Source organism: Oreochromis niloticus, linkage group LG1 (genome assembly GCF_001858045.2).
Source record: "Oreochromis niloticus isolate F11D_XX linkage group LG1, O_niloticus_UMD_NMBU, whole genome shotgun sequence".
NCBI classification, from domain to species: Eukaryota; Metazoa; Chordata; class Actinopteri; order Cichliformes; family Cichlidae; genus Oreochromis; species Oreochromis niloticus.
Genome location: NC_031965.2, coordinates 13376925 through 13391898, shown reverse-complemented (window position 1 = coordinate 13391898; position 14974 = coordinate 13376925). Strand labels below are relative to the sequence as shown.

General features: G+C 39.7%; 1 protein-coding gene across 1 annotated transcript; it reads right to left on the bottom strand.

Moving 5' to 3' along the window:
* Positions 1 to 9398: 9398 nt before the first annotated feature.
* cyp19a1a (cytochrome P450, family 19, subfamily A, polypeptide 1a) lies at positions 9399 to 12431 on the bottom strand. The gene is given in 11 exon segments (NM_001279586.1): positions 9399 to 9846; positions 10109 to 10350; positions 10634 to 10796; positions 10985 to 11096; positions 11173 to 11287; positions 11425 to 11589; positions 11702 to 11856; positions 11975 to 12125; positions 12220 to 12309; positions 12311 to 12343; positions 12346 to 12431. Coding segments are annotated over 11 exon segments (1563 nt in total). The 5' UTR covers positions 12407 to 12431; the 3' UTR covers positions 9399 to 9570.
* Positions 12432 to 14974: the final 2543 nt, after the last annotated feature.

Here is a 14974-nt window from a genome sequence, read left to right as displayed (position 1 = left end):
CTTGAGCACAGGTTAGTCTCTCTGGACTTTGCATGTGAGCACTCGTTAAGTTTCAGGAATTTTGAATACCTCATCGGGTTTGGCACACATTTGATCTTGGTAATGTGGGGCCATCTAGTTATTAGGTTCTTTTAGTATTATAACTATATGCTACTGAAAATTCATCTCTGTTTCTTTGGACAGGACAAACGAACCACTGATATGAGATAATTCACTCTAGCAACGATTTTAAATGTACGTCATTACTAAGTTAGTATTCAAATTAATGTTCAGGAAGAACAAACTAAATGGGCTTTTGGACCTTCTAATAGTATGTAGATAAGATACTTTGTTTACAGAGCTAACAAAGTAACCCATATATCTAAAATTATAGTTGCCTGTAGGGAACCAAACAGTGCAAGTTTATCCAGCCTGTGACTTGTGAGTGTGGAAAAAAGCAGACGTTAATCCAAAATTTCTGATAATAACTGTGCAAAAGTGTCTAATTTTTAAAGTAGTAGAGGTAATTTTGGAAAGTTGTAACAAATAGAATAGCTGTACTATAAAGCTCTGAGATTTAAAGTAAGGTTTTGTTAATTCAGTTTAAAAGGCGCTTTATATTGTAAGGTAAAGACCCTACAGTTATACAGATTTTATTGTTAAAATCTTGGCGAGGATACAATTTAATTCTTCTGTACTTACACTATTAGTGTAATGAGGGCTGATGGTAACGGCAGCGCTGGTGCTATGTGTCGGCCTTAGGGATCCATTCCCGTCCAAACAGGCAGCTGACATACTCTTACAACTATAATTAAAATGAAATCACACAGTTTGGTGACAAAAACACATTGCTGTAATAAGCAGTTCAAGCTAATTGTTGTACTTTTTTAAAATTTTGTGATGATATAATATGAATATTAGAGAATATGTTGTCTAGCCTGCAGTTTTTATTCATTTTTGCTGCTTTTAAACTATTTCAAATATGCTTTAAATGTAAATGTTAAATGTAAATTATTTTATACATCAGAAACTGATATATGTGCAGACATTCAGATTAAGATAACAAACACTGGAATTGTAGGACATTTTTGACTGTGCATTGCTTGGTGTGCGGTTTCCTCAGTCTGTGTTTTTTGGCTAGCTTTTTGCATGCTATGCCAACCTTTGTTTTATGGACGCAGTTAGTGATGCTAAGGATGTACACCTCTCTGTCACAGTATTTCTTTTATAAATCACGAGTGTGACATGAGCTAAATGCCCCCTCATACCATCAACCTTCCAGTTTTTTTGCTCCAGTGCCAACACTGGTCAACACCAATGTTAGCAAGCTAGCTTACAGTGGTGAATTTTGATCAGGCATCGTTACATGTTATGGCATTAGTTGTTGATTATGCATTTTAACTTGTCTTCTTCAGTGTATCAGAAATTCTATTAGGTGCATGGTCAGAGATTCAACAAATGCTAAAATGTTAACCTTGGCAATGAAAATGTTTTTGAAATTTTTGCATTCTGCCGTTTTGCAGCCAGTGTTGCCAACTTAGTGACTTTGTCGCTATATTTAGTGAGTTTTCAGACCGCCTTAGCGACTTTTTTTCTAAAAAGCGACTAGCGACAAATCTGGTGACTTTTTCTGGTGTTATTGTCAACTTATTTATGACGACTTTTTGACGTGAAAGCGCGTATTGCTTTTACTCTCAACAAGCAGCGGGTGCTGCCGTGGGCACCTCGCCCGTTCCAAAGCGCTCACGGGTGGAGGATAGTCGTCCCACAGCTGCTATCAGGGCAGGAGATGTTCACACCTATGCGTCCAAACTGCAAATGAATCGCGCATGAGCGAAGCCGCTGCTCCCGCACTGACTGTAACGCAGTCAGTTCTTCTTTTACTCTTATGCTGTTTTGTGGATCACAAGGTTTAAAACTACTTATAAACACACACACAAAGTAACTCCACCAGAGTGCCTATTTCGGGTCACTTTTGCCGGTCCAAACCCGGGTGAAGGAGCAGGGTTGGAATTGTGACATTAAAAAACAATAATTACTAAAAGAAATTTAATTTGTAGTTCTAAATAAATTCTAACTGCATTTAGGACGTTTTTTACTCACTTTATGTCTCTTCCACTATGTTATTTCTCTCTCCAGCAACGTAGGTTACAATTACATTAGCATGACCAATTATGCAAATTAGACGATGACGTCATTTAGCGACTTCTAGCGACTTTTAGGACAGCCAATAGCGATTTTCCTTACTAAGGAGTTGGCAACACTGTTTGCAGCTAAACCCAAACAAGCTAACATAAAAGGTGTCAGAGGTGTACTACAAAGCCAGATGAATGGCTTAGTGAATATTTCATGCTTTTAAAATGTTTTTCAGACTCACCTGTTCTTAATTCAGCCGTTCACTCCCACTGCATAATTTCCCCAGACAAATATTTTTTCAAACTAAGCTCAATTTTTCAGTTCCAAATAAACAGATCTGACCAACCAGACCAATGTATTTGGTAACAAGTGCACTGTAGCTCAAAAAGTAAATAGTGAAATAACACTGCTTTACCCTAGACACAGAGCTAGACACTGCTCCGGGTCTGAAATTATTTTCCTGACTCCTCAGATGTAATTCCAACTCTGCCAGCAAACACTCAAACTGCCCCAGTGACATCCTGAAATATGAATGAAAGCAGTTGTGATACAGCTTCAACTGTGGGATCAAACCATGAAATCTCAGTTTCCTCCTTTTCTTGTTTAGAAACACCAGCTTATCGTGGCTTGGTGTCGACAATTTTGTTTACATTTTTTTTTTGAGGATGAATGTTGCACAAAAACGCAATGCGTCAAGTATTTACATACGTTAAGTGTCTGCATACGGAAAAATTTGAATTTCATGTCATTTTTTTGCAACGTGCTTTGTGTGTAAAAGCCTTTAAAGTCAGAGTTTCCTGTATCACAAAACTGGCTCTCTTTTTACCCGGATAAATCACCATGGTAACTTGCTGAACACATAACCTATTCAGGAGCAGGCTGTGTTTTGAGTTTCCACTCAAAATTGCCTGGATCACCACATTTTCATTAATTCCTTTAAGTGCATTATAGATTGTCTGTTGGGGAAATACATTTAATGTGTGTAAATGTTTAGCCGTACCTTACTAAAAACCTCTGCATGAAGCACAAACTGTCTTGCATTGCCACATAAATGCACTGTGGTCATGCAAAAAATGTTTAAATGGTGATTCAAATATTTTACACTAGAACACAGAACGTGTACCATGAAATATTTTTTTTTTTTCTGCAAACAAACTGAAGATATTTCCAAGTGTCCTTTAGGCTGTGGGACAGTAACTTTTAATGAGACATTTAAACAGCAGAACAGAGAGCGCATTCAGCTTTAAATCATTAACTTGAATTAATATGATCGTTTTACTGCTCTGCGTGATAAATCCCAAGATTAATGATTTTCTGCAGCATTGCACTTCTTATGTTCTTATATATAGATATTGAATTTTAATCATCATCACCATCATCTGATAACATCTCTGAAGTAGGCGTCACTCATGGGGATCATTTTGTGTAGAAGAAGAGTCATATGACCTGTGAAACTCCCCTTTTTCTATTAGCATGTTCAGAGCCTGAAGCCAGATTTAACAAAGAGAGATGATAACCAGCGTCGTGATATCCTTTATCTCTGACTGGGGCTTTAGGTTTTGTCGAGTGAGCTAACACAGACCGTGGTTGTATGTCCCTCTGTGGTGCCATACTTTGCACAACTCTGAAATCTCCAGGCTTATTTAGAAAGTAAGCAGGAAAGGGAGGGGTGAATACAAAAATAATAATAGGAAGAAGAAGAGGGTGAAAAGCTTCCCTCAATGATGAGTGCCACTACTCTCTTCTGATGTTCAATGGGAAACAAATGGGCTGACTTTGCAAAATGGGCTGCCATGAAAAGGCCATGAAGTGAGAGTCTGCCTTTGATCCAGTGCCTCTACTGGCAGAAAGCCTCCCAGTCTGGGCTTCTTCAGACAGACCAGTCTGATGAGAGAGAGTCTCTCCTGTTTCAAAGAGAGTCGCGCTGCATATCCTCTTTTGCACAATTTTTCCTGTGACTACTGAAAGGCCTGAAATGCGCTGCTCATATGAGCACAGTGTCAGCGAGGCTGAGAAACACTCACGAGGGCAAATTACTCCGAGCATCATGTTAAACAGTGTCATAGCTGACTGTAGGAGGTACCGTTCACATTGACAGCGTTCTGACAATGTAGAGACACGAGTACATTGCCAGTTTACCCTTTCTGGTAGATGTTTCCATGGCAACCATGGCTCTCTTTTAATGAAACACGAATCCAGCAGGGGACTAAAACGGAGAGACAATATGGCCACTGGCATTTGAAAATTTTAGCACGACATAATGTGTGTGTTTGTGCGCGTGTGTGTGTGTGTGTGTTTCTTGGCAGTAAATAATATGTAATCAATCAGATGGTCAATCAGAGCTCGAGGCAGGACAGTCTCAAGTTGGTGCTAGGCTATTGCGTCAGAGTTATTTTAAAGCTGTCTGGCTGTCTGCCTCTGTAAACCTGTCATGGAAGAATTAAAATAAATAGATGGGTATGGAAAATGTACCTCATGTGACAAATGAAAACCACAAATGAAGAAACATGGACTTCCTAAAGAGAAAGAACATCAGATTACAGTTAGCCCAAGTGTAATACAGTCCAGTGTAGTGGATTTGCAATATGCATATTTTCATTTAAGTGCTCTGATTTCATCCTAAATGAAATCACAAAAATGCGTTACAAAGTGTAAAATCTCAAAACACATTACTGTGGATCATCTTTGTGCTTAAAGCAGACAAGGCTGACACAATCTGAAACCACAAGTAATTTTCAATTCTTCTTTAAAAATATTTCCCATACGGACACACACACACACACACACACAGCCATCACAAAGTCATATAGCAGATGCGTGGTATAACAGGCATCTGCTTTGGGGCCACATTTTCTCTTATTACTTTCTCCTATTATTGCCTTAATAGTTACTGTGCAACCACACTCATGGTACACATTAGGTTTTTTTTTCCAGGGCTTACTGTTGCTTAAGAGATGGCAGAGTTGGTTTGTTTGTTTGATCAGCCTGCCACTTTGGTTCACAGTCAAGTATCTCTGGCTATTAGCTGTAGATTTCTGGCTATTGCTAAGAAGTCTGGTACACTGTTGGAATAGACAACGTCTGGAGATGATGACTCTTCAGTGATGCATGATTCATTTGGAATAAACAGCAATTTGCTGCAAATATTGCCCTGAGGTTGAAATGTAATGTATTCAGTTGAATTCCTTTCTAGGAGCACCATCGGCTAAGAGTTTGCTCACTATTTTTCTCCTTTTCTGCAAACTCGCCCCCTGAGGTTTTCATCAGCTAACTTTGCTTTATTTAAATTGTTAAGAAATATATAAATTAGAGCTTGTCTCTGGGCAGCTCACCTCTGGTGTTAAAGAATTCTAGTGCAGACTTCTATCAAGGATTCATGAAGTGCTGTATCTCTGTCCAGTCTGGCCTGTAAAATCAAAATGTTTTGGGGACTCACTGGTTCCACCCTTTTTTCAGATTATACATCCACAGTCAGTAACATGACATAGCCCATCTGTAGCTGGAATAGCAACAACTACAAGCAAGCCAACAAGATGGGGGACATCATGATTTCAGGTTCATTGTATTTAAAAGGAGATTTTAGACTATGCCATTGGTATACTACAGTAAGTACCTTAGTACCTAAGGTTTGATAGACTACAGTGTCTAGTGCTAATAAAAGCCACCAAAAACTTATGAATGAATCATTATGGCTCAGCACACCCGAGTAACCTCTTTGTGACTAGAAAAATCAGAGGTTCCCTGGTGTTTGCACTGAATTTTTTTACATTCAGTGACCAATAGCAAGTAGTTGTGGTAGTTGTTCGGCTTCTGGACGACCACTTCCCATTACAAGGGGATTGCACAAGCTGCCTGGTGGGAGGCAACCTGTCTCCCAACAATCCTGCTCTGACTGCAGTTACTCTCAGACAGTTTGGCGAAGGTTTGCAAGTAATTGCCATCTAATTTATAAATGCAGACAGAGTGCCAACACATCATAGTTAATCTGTGTGCTTATGAGTGTAACTTGTCTACAGTGTGTCTCTCTGCAATAGAGAACTTGACTCAGCTGTTGGTTGCTCATATTCTGCTTATATTCCTGTATAAAATTGCTGTCCTGCAGCAACACCGTCACTATTTCTGATCTTTCAGGTTCTGGCTGGACTCTATATGTAAGCAAATTTCTGTTTAATATCAGTGTATTTGTATGTACACAGCAATAGATTTGCGAACGAAGGAAACAGATTTGTGATTTTCCCTGATTTATCACAGTTAATCACCATTTTATTACAGATTGCACGTAGTTGCCAGCCTGACCCCATCCAAATGCAAAGTTCTAGCAGACTGACTCTGTTTCTTTGCAGTTGCTTTGAGGACAGCAACTTACAGTGAGTGGTGACAGGCCGGGTCCCTGCCTTTGAAGTAACATTTCAAAGGCAGCGAGAACCCAAGTTCAGAGCACGCTGTTAGTTTTGGGCGTGTCGTCGTCTCCAACCACTGTTTTTCCTACTGTGACTGTAGCATCACCAGTACAGAAGCCAGAAAACCATAACAACATAGATCTGCTTTGGTTGTTGACTTTTACTTTCCTGTAACCCTACTTGAGCTTCTCCACTGCTATGATGGGTGCAGATGTCAAAGGAAATGCTATTGCAGTTTTTTGATATTTTACTTTGATGACTAGAGTCACGTTGCATTTCCTTTGACACACAGAGAAGCTGATTTCTTTAATTATTGTTTTGCTTAGTTTTTTAGAGCGATTTCTCATTTCTAAAGAGTAGCTACCCTAAAGAGGGAAGTAAAAAATAGACCCTATAAATAAAAGTTCTAATAACTTCTTAAAGAAAAAAAATTGAGGGGGGATTTCTTTAAAAGTTATCAGTACTATAAAAAAGTTTTTGCAGTTCCTGCTGATGGTGATGTACAATGACTCAACTAGGCCCGTACATGAGGATGTGATAATTAAAACACTATTACACCCTGAGGCTACTTTACACTGCACTGACTGTTAACACATTTGTCAAAAGCTGCTGGAAATTGAATGTATACAGATCTTTATTTTAAATTATAATTTAAATTGTCGCATGCTGCTCGATAATCTGTCTGTTCAGGCTTTGTTCTCTTTTAACATAAATCTAAGGTAGATAAACACGGCTCGCCTTAAGGGTTTTTGATCTGTGAAAAAAAATTGACAGATGAGCAGCAGGTTGCATATGAAAAAACCTCAAGAACAGCAGCTTCAGTGTATTTTTAGCTTGATGTTTGTCAGTATTCACTCATTTACATCCATCTTAATAACTTAATTCTCTCTAGCTCTTCTTAATGTTATTAAGCTCACAGATGTCATGGAGATTATTATGACGAAACATTTTTTCCTCGCAAATTTGCAAGATATATCTCATAAAGATCTGTCTGGGCTGCATGTAAAATGTTTTCCATCCTGATCGAGGGCAGAAATGAGATTGGGGTTGATGAGACTATTATGATTCATTTGCTATATCCCAGGACACCTGCAAGGAACAGCCTGTGATCTGTGATGCACACACACACACACACACACACACACATGCACACGTGCACTGAAAACAATATTACAGAGAGAAAGACACAGTCTCTCTACAGTAACAAACACACACACAGTCACACAGACAAGTGACTTTGCTTCTTGCAGAGGTGCCGAAATGATTTGTTGCAGGTACTGATTAGCCTACCAAGCAGCTGTGTGTGCGTTACCCTTCCTTTGATACCCTCTCATCTCACTGTGATCAGCACCATAAGGCCCCAAGAGGTCGCGTCAGTCAAGCTGAGACAGATACTCTTATTTTGAACGTGTCACTCTCTTGTATCACTGACACACAGCTGACTGTTGACATGCAGTAACTGCACTGCGCAGCTGAAACTCAAACCTACACACAGCCTGTTTGAACACAGTTTCTTTCTCAGCCCTTTTTCTTTCATTGAACAGCAGAAACATGTTTGCAAAGCAAGGTTACGTGATTGTTCAGCGTGTTTGTTGATTGCTTCTAGCAAAGCAATACGGGATGAAGCATCTAAGTATGAAATGTATTAGCCACTTTTGCCCAAAGGCAGAGCAACTGAACATAATGAAAAGACTAGACGCTGAAGATAAAGATCAAATCATTGTATTAGGTGTTACTGCGCCCTCTCCTGACCAATGTTAGTGTTACATAATTACATCAAGAGATGCCTTTTTTTTTTCTTCCTGTGGCTGTCCAAGGGCAGTTTTTTCACCCACTCAGAACAATCTGGAGATTAACGATGCTTTTTAGACCTTAAAGTCACACATGTTAGATCTATTGAAAAGCGCCATAATGCACTGTTTACTGGAGTAAGTGAATCGTCTCTTGCTTGTTTTGCAATTAGACAAAAAAGATAGATCTGGTTACTTTGGTGTTATCAGACTTGCAGTGGTTGCCTGTGGATTATAAAATGGCACTGTTTGTAATGTACAGCAGATGATACTGTTCATCTGCTGTACATAGTTTTTTTTTTTTTTTAAGCCTGACACAGGGTGCTGAAATATGACAAGTCTTTGCCTTATAGCTCTTTGGGAATCACCTTGTTGGTGCAAAAGTACTATTTCATGCCTGTCAAACTGTGTTATCGTTGGCATTTTTCAGAGATTCACAAAAGAAAAGAGAACTGTGACTGAAAAAGAAGTGTCCAAAGAAAAGCATTCAAAGACTTTCAGAAAGTCTGGAAAACTATTCCTCAAGAGCACTTTAAAAATTACAAAAAAAATCTGGCTCTTTGGAAGAAATAAATTTTAAAGAAATAAAGGCTCGCTGAAGACTTTTGCACAGTACAGTAGGGGAGTTAGCTGTTGTGTCATTGTTTGGAATTAAAGTGTGTGGGTGTAGAGGGACTCTAGGAAAATGCCTGGTTTTCTCTCCCTTTTTTTTTCATGTGCAATAAAAATTTAAATGAACTTACTTCTCAAAGTTGGAGTAGACTTAGAATGCATCGCTTTCTTCTACTTATTCTCTTTGTAATAACTTGTATTTACATTCCCCTTTGCTTCCATTGGACTTTGCCTTTGCTTTTGTTTTTGTTTTTTGTAATAAAAGGACAAATTTGAAATCCTCCTTTATTTATTTTCTGTGTTCTTAAATGACAAACGCACATTTGTACCACATTTAATAAATTCTTAATCATGTGATTAGTTAAATTTAGGTGTAAGAGATTTAAAAAAGGAAAGTGAGAAAAATGTTGGGTCCAATGAAAAAGAATACAAAACTAAATATGTATGACATGCAGACAAAATGATGAGACGACAACACACATTTGTGACACAATAACTTACATTTATTTCAGTGTTAGCAGGTTTAAATGTACATTTCACATCATGCATACAGTTTGAGTACAAATACAATCTTTGCGTCTATCAAAATATAAAGGCTAGCTGTGTGTCGTTATAAGATTATACAAATTAAGTATACAAAAGTGCAGGTACAGCTAAAGGTTCGGGTCTCGGAGGGTTTGACAGCTGCTTCTCTGCCTGGGTAAGAACCTCATGTGGAGATGTTCAGTCTCCGCCTGCTGGTGCTCTACAGGCTGCTGGGAAAGGTTGTTGGTTTGTGGGAGGCAGTCCAGGATCGGGCCCTCGTGAGTACAAACAGAGTACTGAGACAGCAGTGTCACCAAAATGGATTTCATCATCACCATGGCGATGTGCTTGCCAATGCATGCGCGAGGGCCTGAACCGAACGGCTGAAAGTAGCGCCGAGGAACCTGGAGGCAGAACAAGAGGACCGATGAGATAAAAAGTAAAAGGAAAGATGTATTTTCAAGAACACAAAGCTCAGATGATCTGTGTGGGTGTGGCTTCATCAGGCTGGATTGAAAGATTCTGATTGATGAGTTTCTAATTGCTGACTGGTGCAACTGGAACATGTGCCAGACAAGAATGAATAAGTGTGACATCATCTTTTTCAACCAAGTTCCACCTCTTTCTAACCAGGAGAAAAAGAAAAGCAATGAAAGCACTACTCACATTGTTTTCAAAGTGTTCCAGGTTAAATTGATTGGCTTTGAGGAAAAACTCGGTGCGGTGCATTCGGCCTGTGTTCAGAATGATGTTTGTGCCCTTCGAGATCCTGTAGCCTTCTATGATGTCATCAGACAGGGCTCGACGCATGGTGAAGTCCACCACTGGGTGGAAGCGCAAGCATTCGTAGATGAAGCTCTCCATCACCTGCAGCTTGTGAAGATCCTGGTTCTGAAGCTGTCTCTCACCTGTAGCAGCAACAGACTGTTGTGAATTCAAGTTCTTCAGCCTGGAGCAAATGCAGTGAAATGCAATACTCCCGAGTTCATGAAGGTTATTGTGGCCAGGTTTTGTGGTTTTGGTGATATAGTTGGGCCCTGTTGCACTACTTATTCTTTTAAATGGGGTGTGTAAGCGTAATAGTAAGAGCTGTCAGTGTAGAGTGAAACAGTGCCAAGTGTCTAAATGTATCTTTGATGTGCAGCAAATCAGTTATAATAGCATTTTTTCTTAACTGCTGCAGCCTCTTACCCACAACAGCGTCTATCTCCTGTAGCAGCTGCGGCTCCACGTGCGGGTTTTGTTTGAGGAGCAGAAGCATGAAGAAGAGACTGAGGGACAGAGTGTCCGGAGCTGCAATCACCATCTCCAGCACGCACTGCGTCACATTCTCAGCAGACAGCTCACCGTGGTTCTGAAAACACAGTTGAATGCAAATATGCTGTCTGACCTTACTTGGCAGGCGGAAAAGAAATCCAGCATTTCACATGCAAAGAGGAACTGCTGAGACGGCTTGAAAATGAAAAAAATAAGTAGCACAAGTGAAAGGTTTTACTTTAAATGAAAGTATATTTGCAGAAGGAGAATACTTCGTAGACTGACTTGTGCAAATATGAGCTCTGCCGTGAAGTTGATGTTGTCCAGCGTATCTGCCTGCTCCATATTTTTCCTCTTTTGATCTACAAGACGTTTAATGGCATCTTGTAACTCCTGGCTGTGAGATAACAGATAACACATATTTAAAAAGATGAAACTAAAGGTGGGCTTATGTATGAGACTGAGAGACTCACGTTGCTGTCTTGTGCCTGTGGTGAATCCAGCCGAACTTGAAGTAGATGTCAGGTTTGATAAGCACATCCTGCCATGTGTGAAAATACTTTTGAATCTTCAGCATCAGCTCTTTCTCTGGATTAAAGGTAACATAAATATATTAGCATGCTAAAATCGTTCCCATATCTTTTTGATCCACTTCTGGAGACAAGAAATTCTTTATGTACAGCTTGCACGATAACGCAAGTAACATATTCATGCATCCTATTCACCATTGAGAGGTACGTCCAGGAAGAGTCGGTTAGAGATGTCCAGCACGGTGCAGCGCAGCAAATTGAGGACATCAACGTGTCCCAGGCTGTCCAGGTGGTCCAGGTGAGCCTGTATGGAGGAGACGCAAACATCCGCCGTCTGCTGCAAATTTGGGCCTGTCAGAGCTGACAACATGAGATGGTTTTATGATTTAGTTTAGACAAATATTTGCTGTTTAAAAATCACATTTGAATAGCTGACTCTTTTTTGAAGTTCATGAAAGAGTTCCAGTTTTACCTTTAGCAAAATAGGTGCGTATCTTTTTCCACAGAGTTACGTTGTTGTTGAATATGATGCCTCTCTCGTTCATGCCGAGGCAGCTGAGTCCCTGGATGCTCCCAAAACGTGAAGTATAGTTTCCGTTCTTCAGCACATGGTGCACTGCTGAAGATCTGTTTTTAAAAAAAAACAAAACAAAAACAATAACAAATAATACACTACAGCTTTTCATTTTACTTCTTGACTGGCTTGTTTAGTAGCATCAGCACTGACAGATCGAGTGCAACCAACCTGCTTAGTATGAGCGTCTCTTCTCCGTTGATCCAGACTCTAACAATGTCTCCATACTTGTTATTGTAGTAGTTGCTGGCTGTGCCTATGCCAGTCCAGATAAATCTCAGATATGACAGAAGTGGGCCCAAACCCAAACAGAAAGAAGGACCTGTTGTATTAAAAAAGCAGTAAATATATTTCAGCTCTCACAACATTCTGTTGTAAAAACAAACAAACTCCTAATCAGGGCAACCTGAACCAACCTGGCACAATTTTCTTGTCCGTGTGACTCCAGGCAACCAACAGCAGACAGACGAGCAGTATCAGCGTTCTGGTTGCCATTGATATCCCATGCGATTGGATGGCATTTGAGGTCACAGAGAGATCTGCCACCACGGCGTCTAAGCCTACAGGATTCATCGCCTGTTCACAAGCAGAGATCAGTTCCATGAGAAGGGTGATGATGTAGAACAGCCTGCACAGACCCAAAGGGTCCAAATGTTGCATCTGCCTTTTATAGGCGGTCTGAGCTGGTTACGAGCCAGGTCAGGGTAATGCAAAAGCCACAACACTGCAGGAAAAAGGTAAACAATACTGTGGCAACCTTGAGGGATTGGGTTTGTGCTCGTGCCCTTGGGTTTACAGGACCTAGTTCAATGGCTGCATGTTGGCGTGAGCTTGTATTTGGCATTTTGTTGATGATAAGGTTTTCACCTCCTTTAAACTTCAAAAGAAGTTGCTTTGCCTGTGGGAGTTTGAGAACATCAGTGTTATTTGCTCTAGCTGCCTGTTAAAAATCAGCTTTTCAATAAACTGAAATTTTTCATCTGTTTTTAATAAAGAAGCGAGACAAGGGAATGGATTAAATGTTAATATTTACATATGTAGATGCATTTGAATTATAATCTTCATTACATTGATTCCAGATTTATGTTCAAAAGCTGACTTGGATTTTAGGTGATACATTTTCATTCAAAATCAAAGCTATTTGTTTTAATTAGAGCTGCTATGTATTCATATTGTACTCACAAATGTGATCATATTACAGTAAATGAATTTAAAGTTTAAAAAAAGGCAAACGCTATCCATTTAATCTTGGCTTCCTGTGTTTTAATTTATTTGGCGTTGCTCTCAGATCCAGTGAAGCCAGGACATAAGTTACACATAATACCAGTGTTAAATGCAGATACCATACTGTATTTGTTTATTTGTTTATCAGACAAATAAATGAAGATAATATGCTCTATGTTCTACAGTAAAGACTGATCTGTTAATCTCCAGCCCCCAGACAGTTTGCAGAAAGAGTGGATAGCTGGAGCTAATGGAGAGACTCGTGTACGAATTTTCCTTGCCAGAAAACAAAGTGGAGAAAAAAAGAGGTCATCAGTATTAAAGCTGGTCTGTGAACTAAAAAAATAGAACAGAAAAACTCAGTGAACATTGACATTATCTGTGACTTTTAGCCACTTTCGGTTCTCCGCTGAGTATTATAAATTCTAAAAATCCTCAACATAACCCATGCTGTCTGCTCTTGAGCCTGCCTTTGTTTCCTTGGCTCATTCTGCATAAAGAACCCTGCAAGCTCACCGCCCACACTCCAGTCCAAGAATGTGCACACTTCAAATGACTGACTGTGTGCTGTGTCCCTGCCTCGATAACGATGCCCTGTGTGATGGCGTAGACCTAGATTGTTCTGCATGATTAAGCGGCGACAGCCCCCTTTGTTTCTCCTGAAAAGTAGAAGTGTGCGTAACCTCGTCTCTGGGCTCTGAGTTGTGGTCAACCGCATCTTTATCACTAGTACATGTTTAGGGAGTTATTCAGAAACGAGCTGTTAAAAAGGTTTTAAATGTCAGAATATGTATTATATGTAGGATTATATTATTATATCACATATTTAGATAAGCATAAAAAATTAAGTACACCCTCTTTCAGTTCTAATGCTTTACATACTGCACACGGGTTATACACAATTTATACAACCTATAATTTATCACTACTGTACAGTGATTCATGACAGTCATCGCCATCCACAGTCATCGCAGGAGTGGACGTCCCAGCAAATTCAGACTGTGCAGTGCTCAGAGAAACTGGAAACCTCAGCTAGCATGTTAAACATCAAAGTTCAAGACAGTACAATTAGAAATAGACTTGTTGTTTTGTCCACAGGTGAAAGGCTGTTCTCTCTGAAAGATCAACGGCACATCTAAATCAGTCTCTCTGAAAGAGAAATGTCCTCAAATCTCAATGAACTCAAACACTGCTTTAAAAAAGAGTGTGCTGAAGTATGCCACGTGTTGTTGTTCTTCTGAGGTTGTATTTAAATAGCCTGCTAAAATCAGATTTATTTTTTTAATCACGTCCTGATGTAAAACCTCAGAAGTTAAAGAGGGTGACGTTTCACTTTCAAACTAACAGAACAGAAGGAGAGACTGATGATTTTGACCGGCAGCAAAAGAAAGCAGACGCTCAGCTTTATGCTGCCCGAGCAACCTTGGGGAATTTATCACACGATTCACATTTAAAGCAGCACTGGAGAGTTGGCCATGAGATATGATAACGCTGTGAAGCTGAACTTGCTTCCCCAGCCACCTCCGCCACTGCACATTACAAGCTAGTGCAACAGAGAGTGTAGCCTTTACTGTTTGATATTACACGCCGAACTCCACTTTATTCTTTTTTGTTGACACTATGAGAGGACTTACCTGCAATACAAGTAATCCCTCACTTTCATTTCTGTAGTAGTCCTAATAAATTTTAAATTTCTGAGCAGGAAGAAGTGGGAGGGTGGATGAAGTCCTCAGGAAGGCTGACCATCTGTCTGTCCTTGGGCAGGAGTCAGAATTTGAACATGGACCTTTGGAAAGAACAGAGATAAAGCTGCTTTCCCAGCAGCTGCAGCTTAGGAAGGAGAAAAGGCTACACGTGGGCATGTCAAAATATAGATTTAGTCTGAAATAATTTATCAGCCTTCGCAAAAAATTATATCTGGAAAAAAAAGAAAAGAAAAGAAAAGAA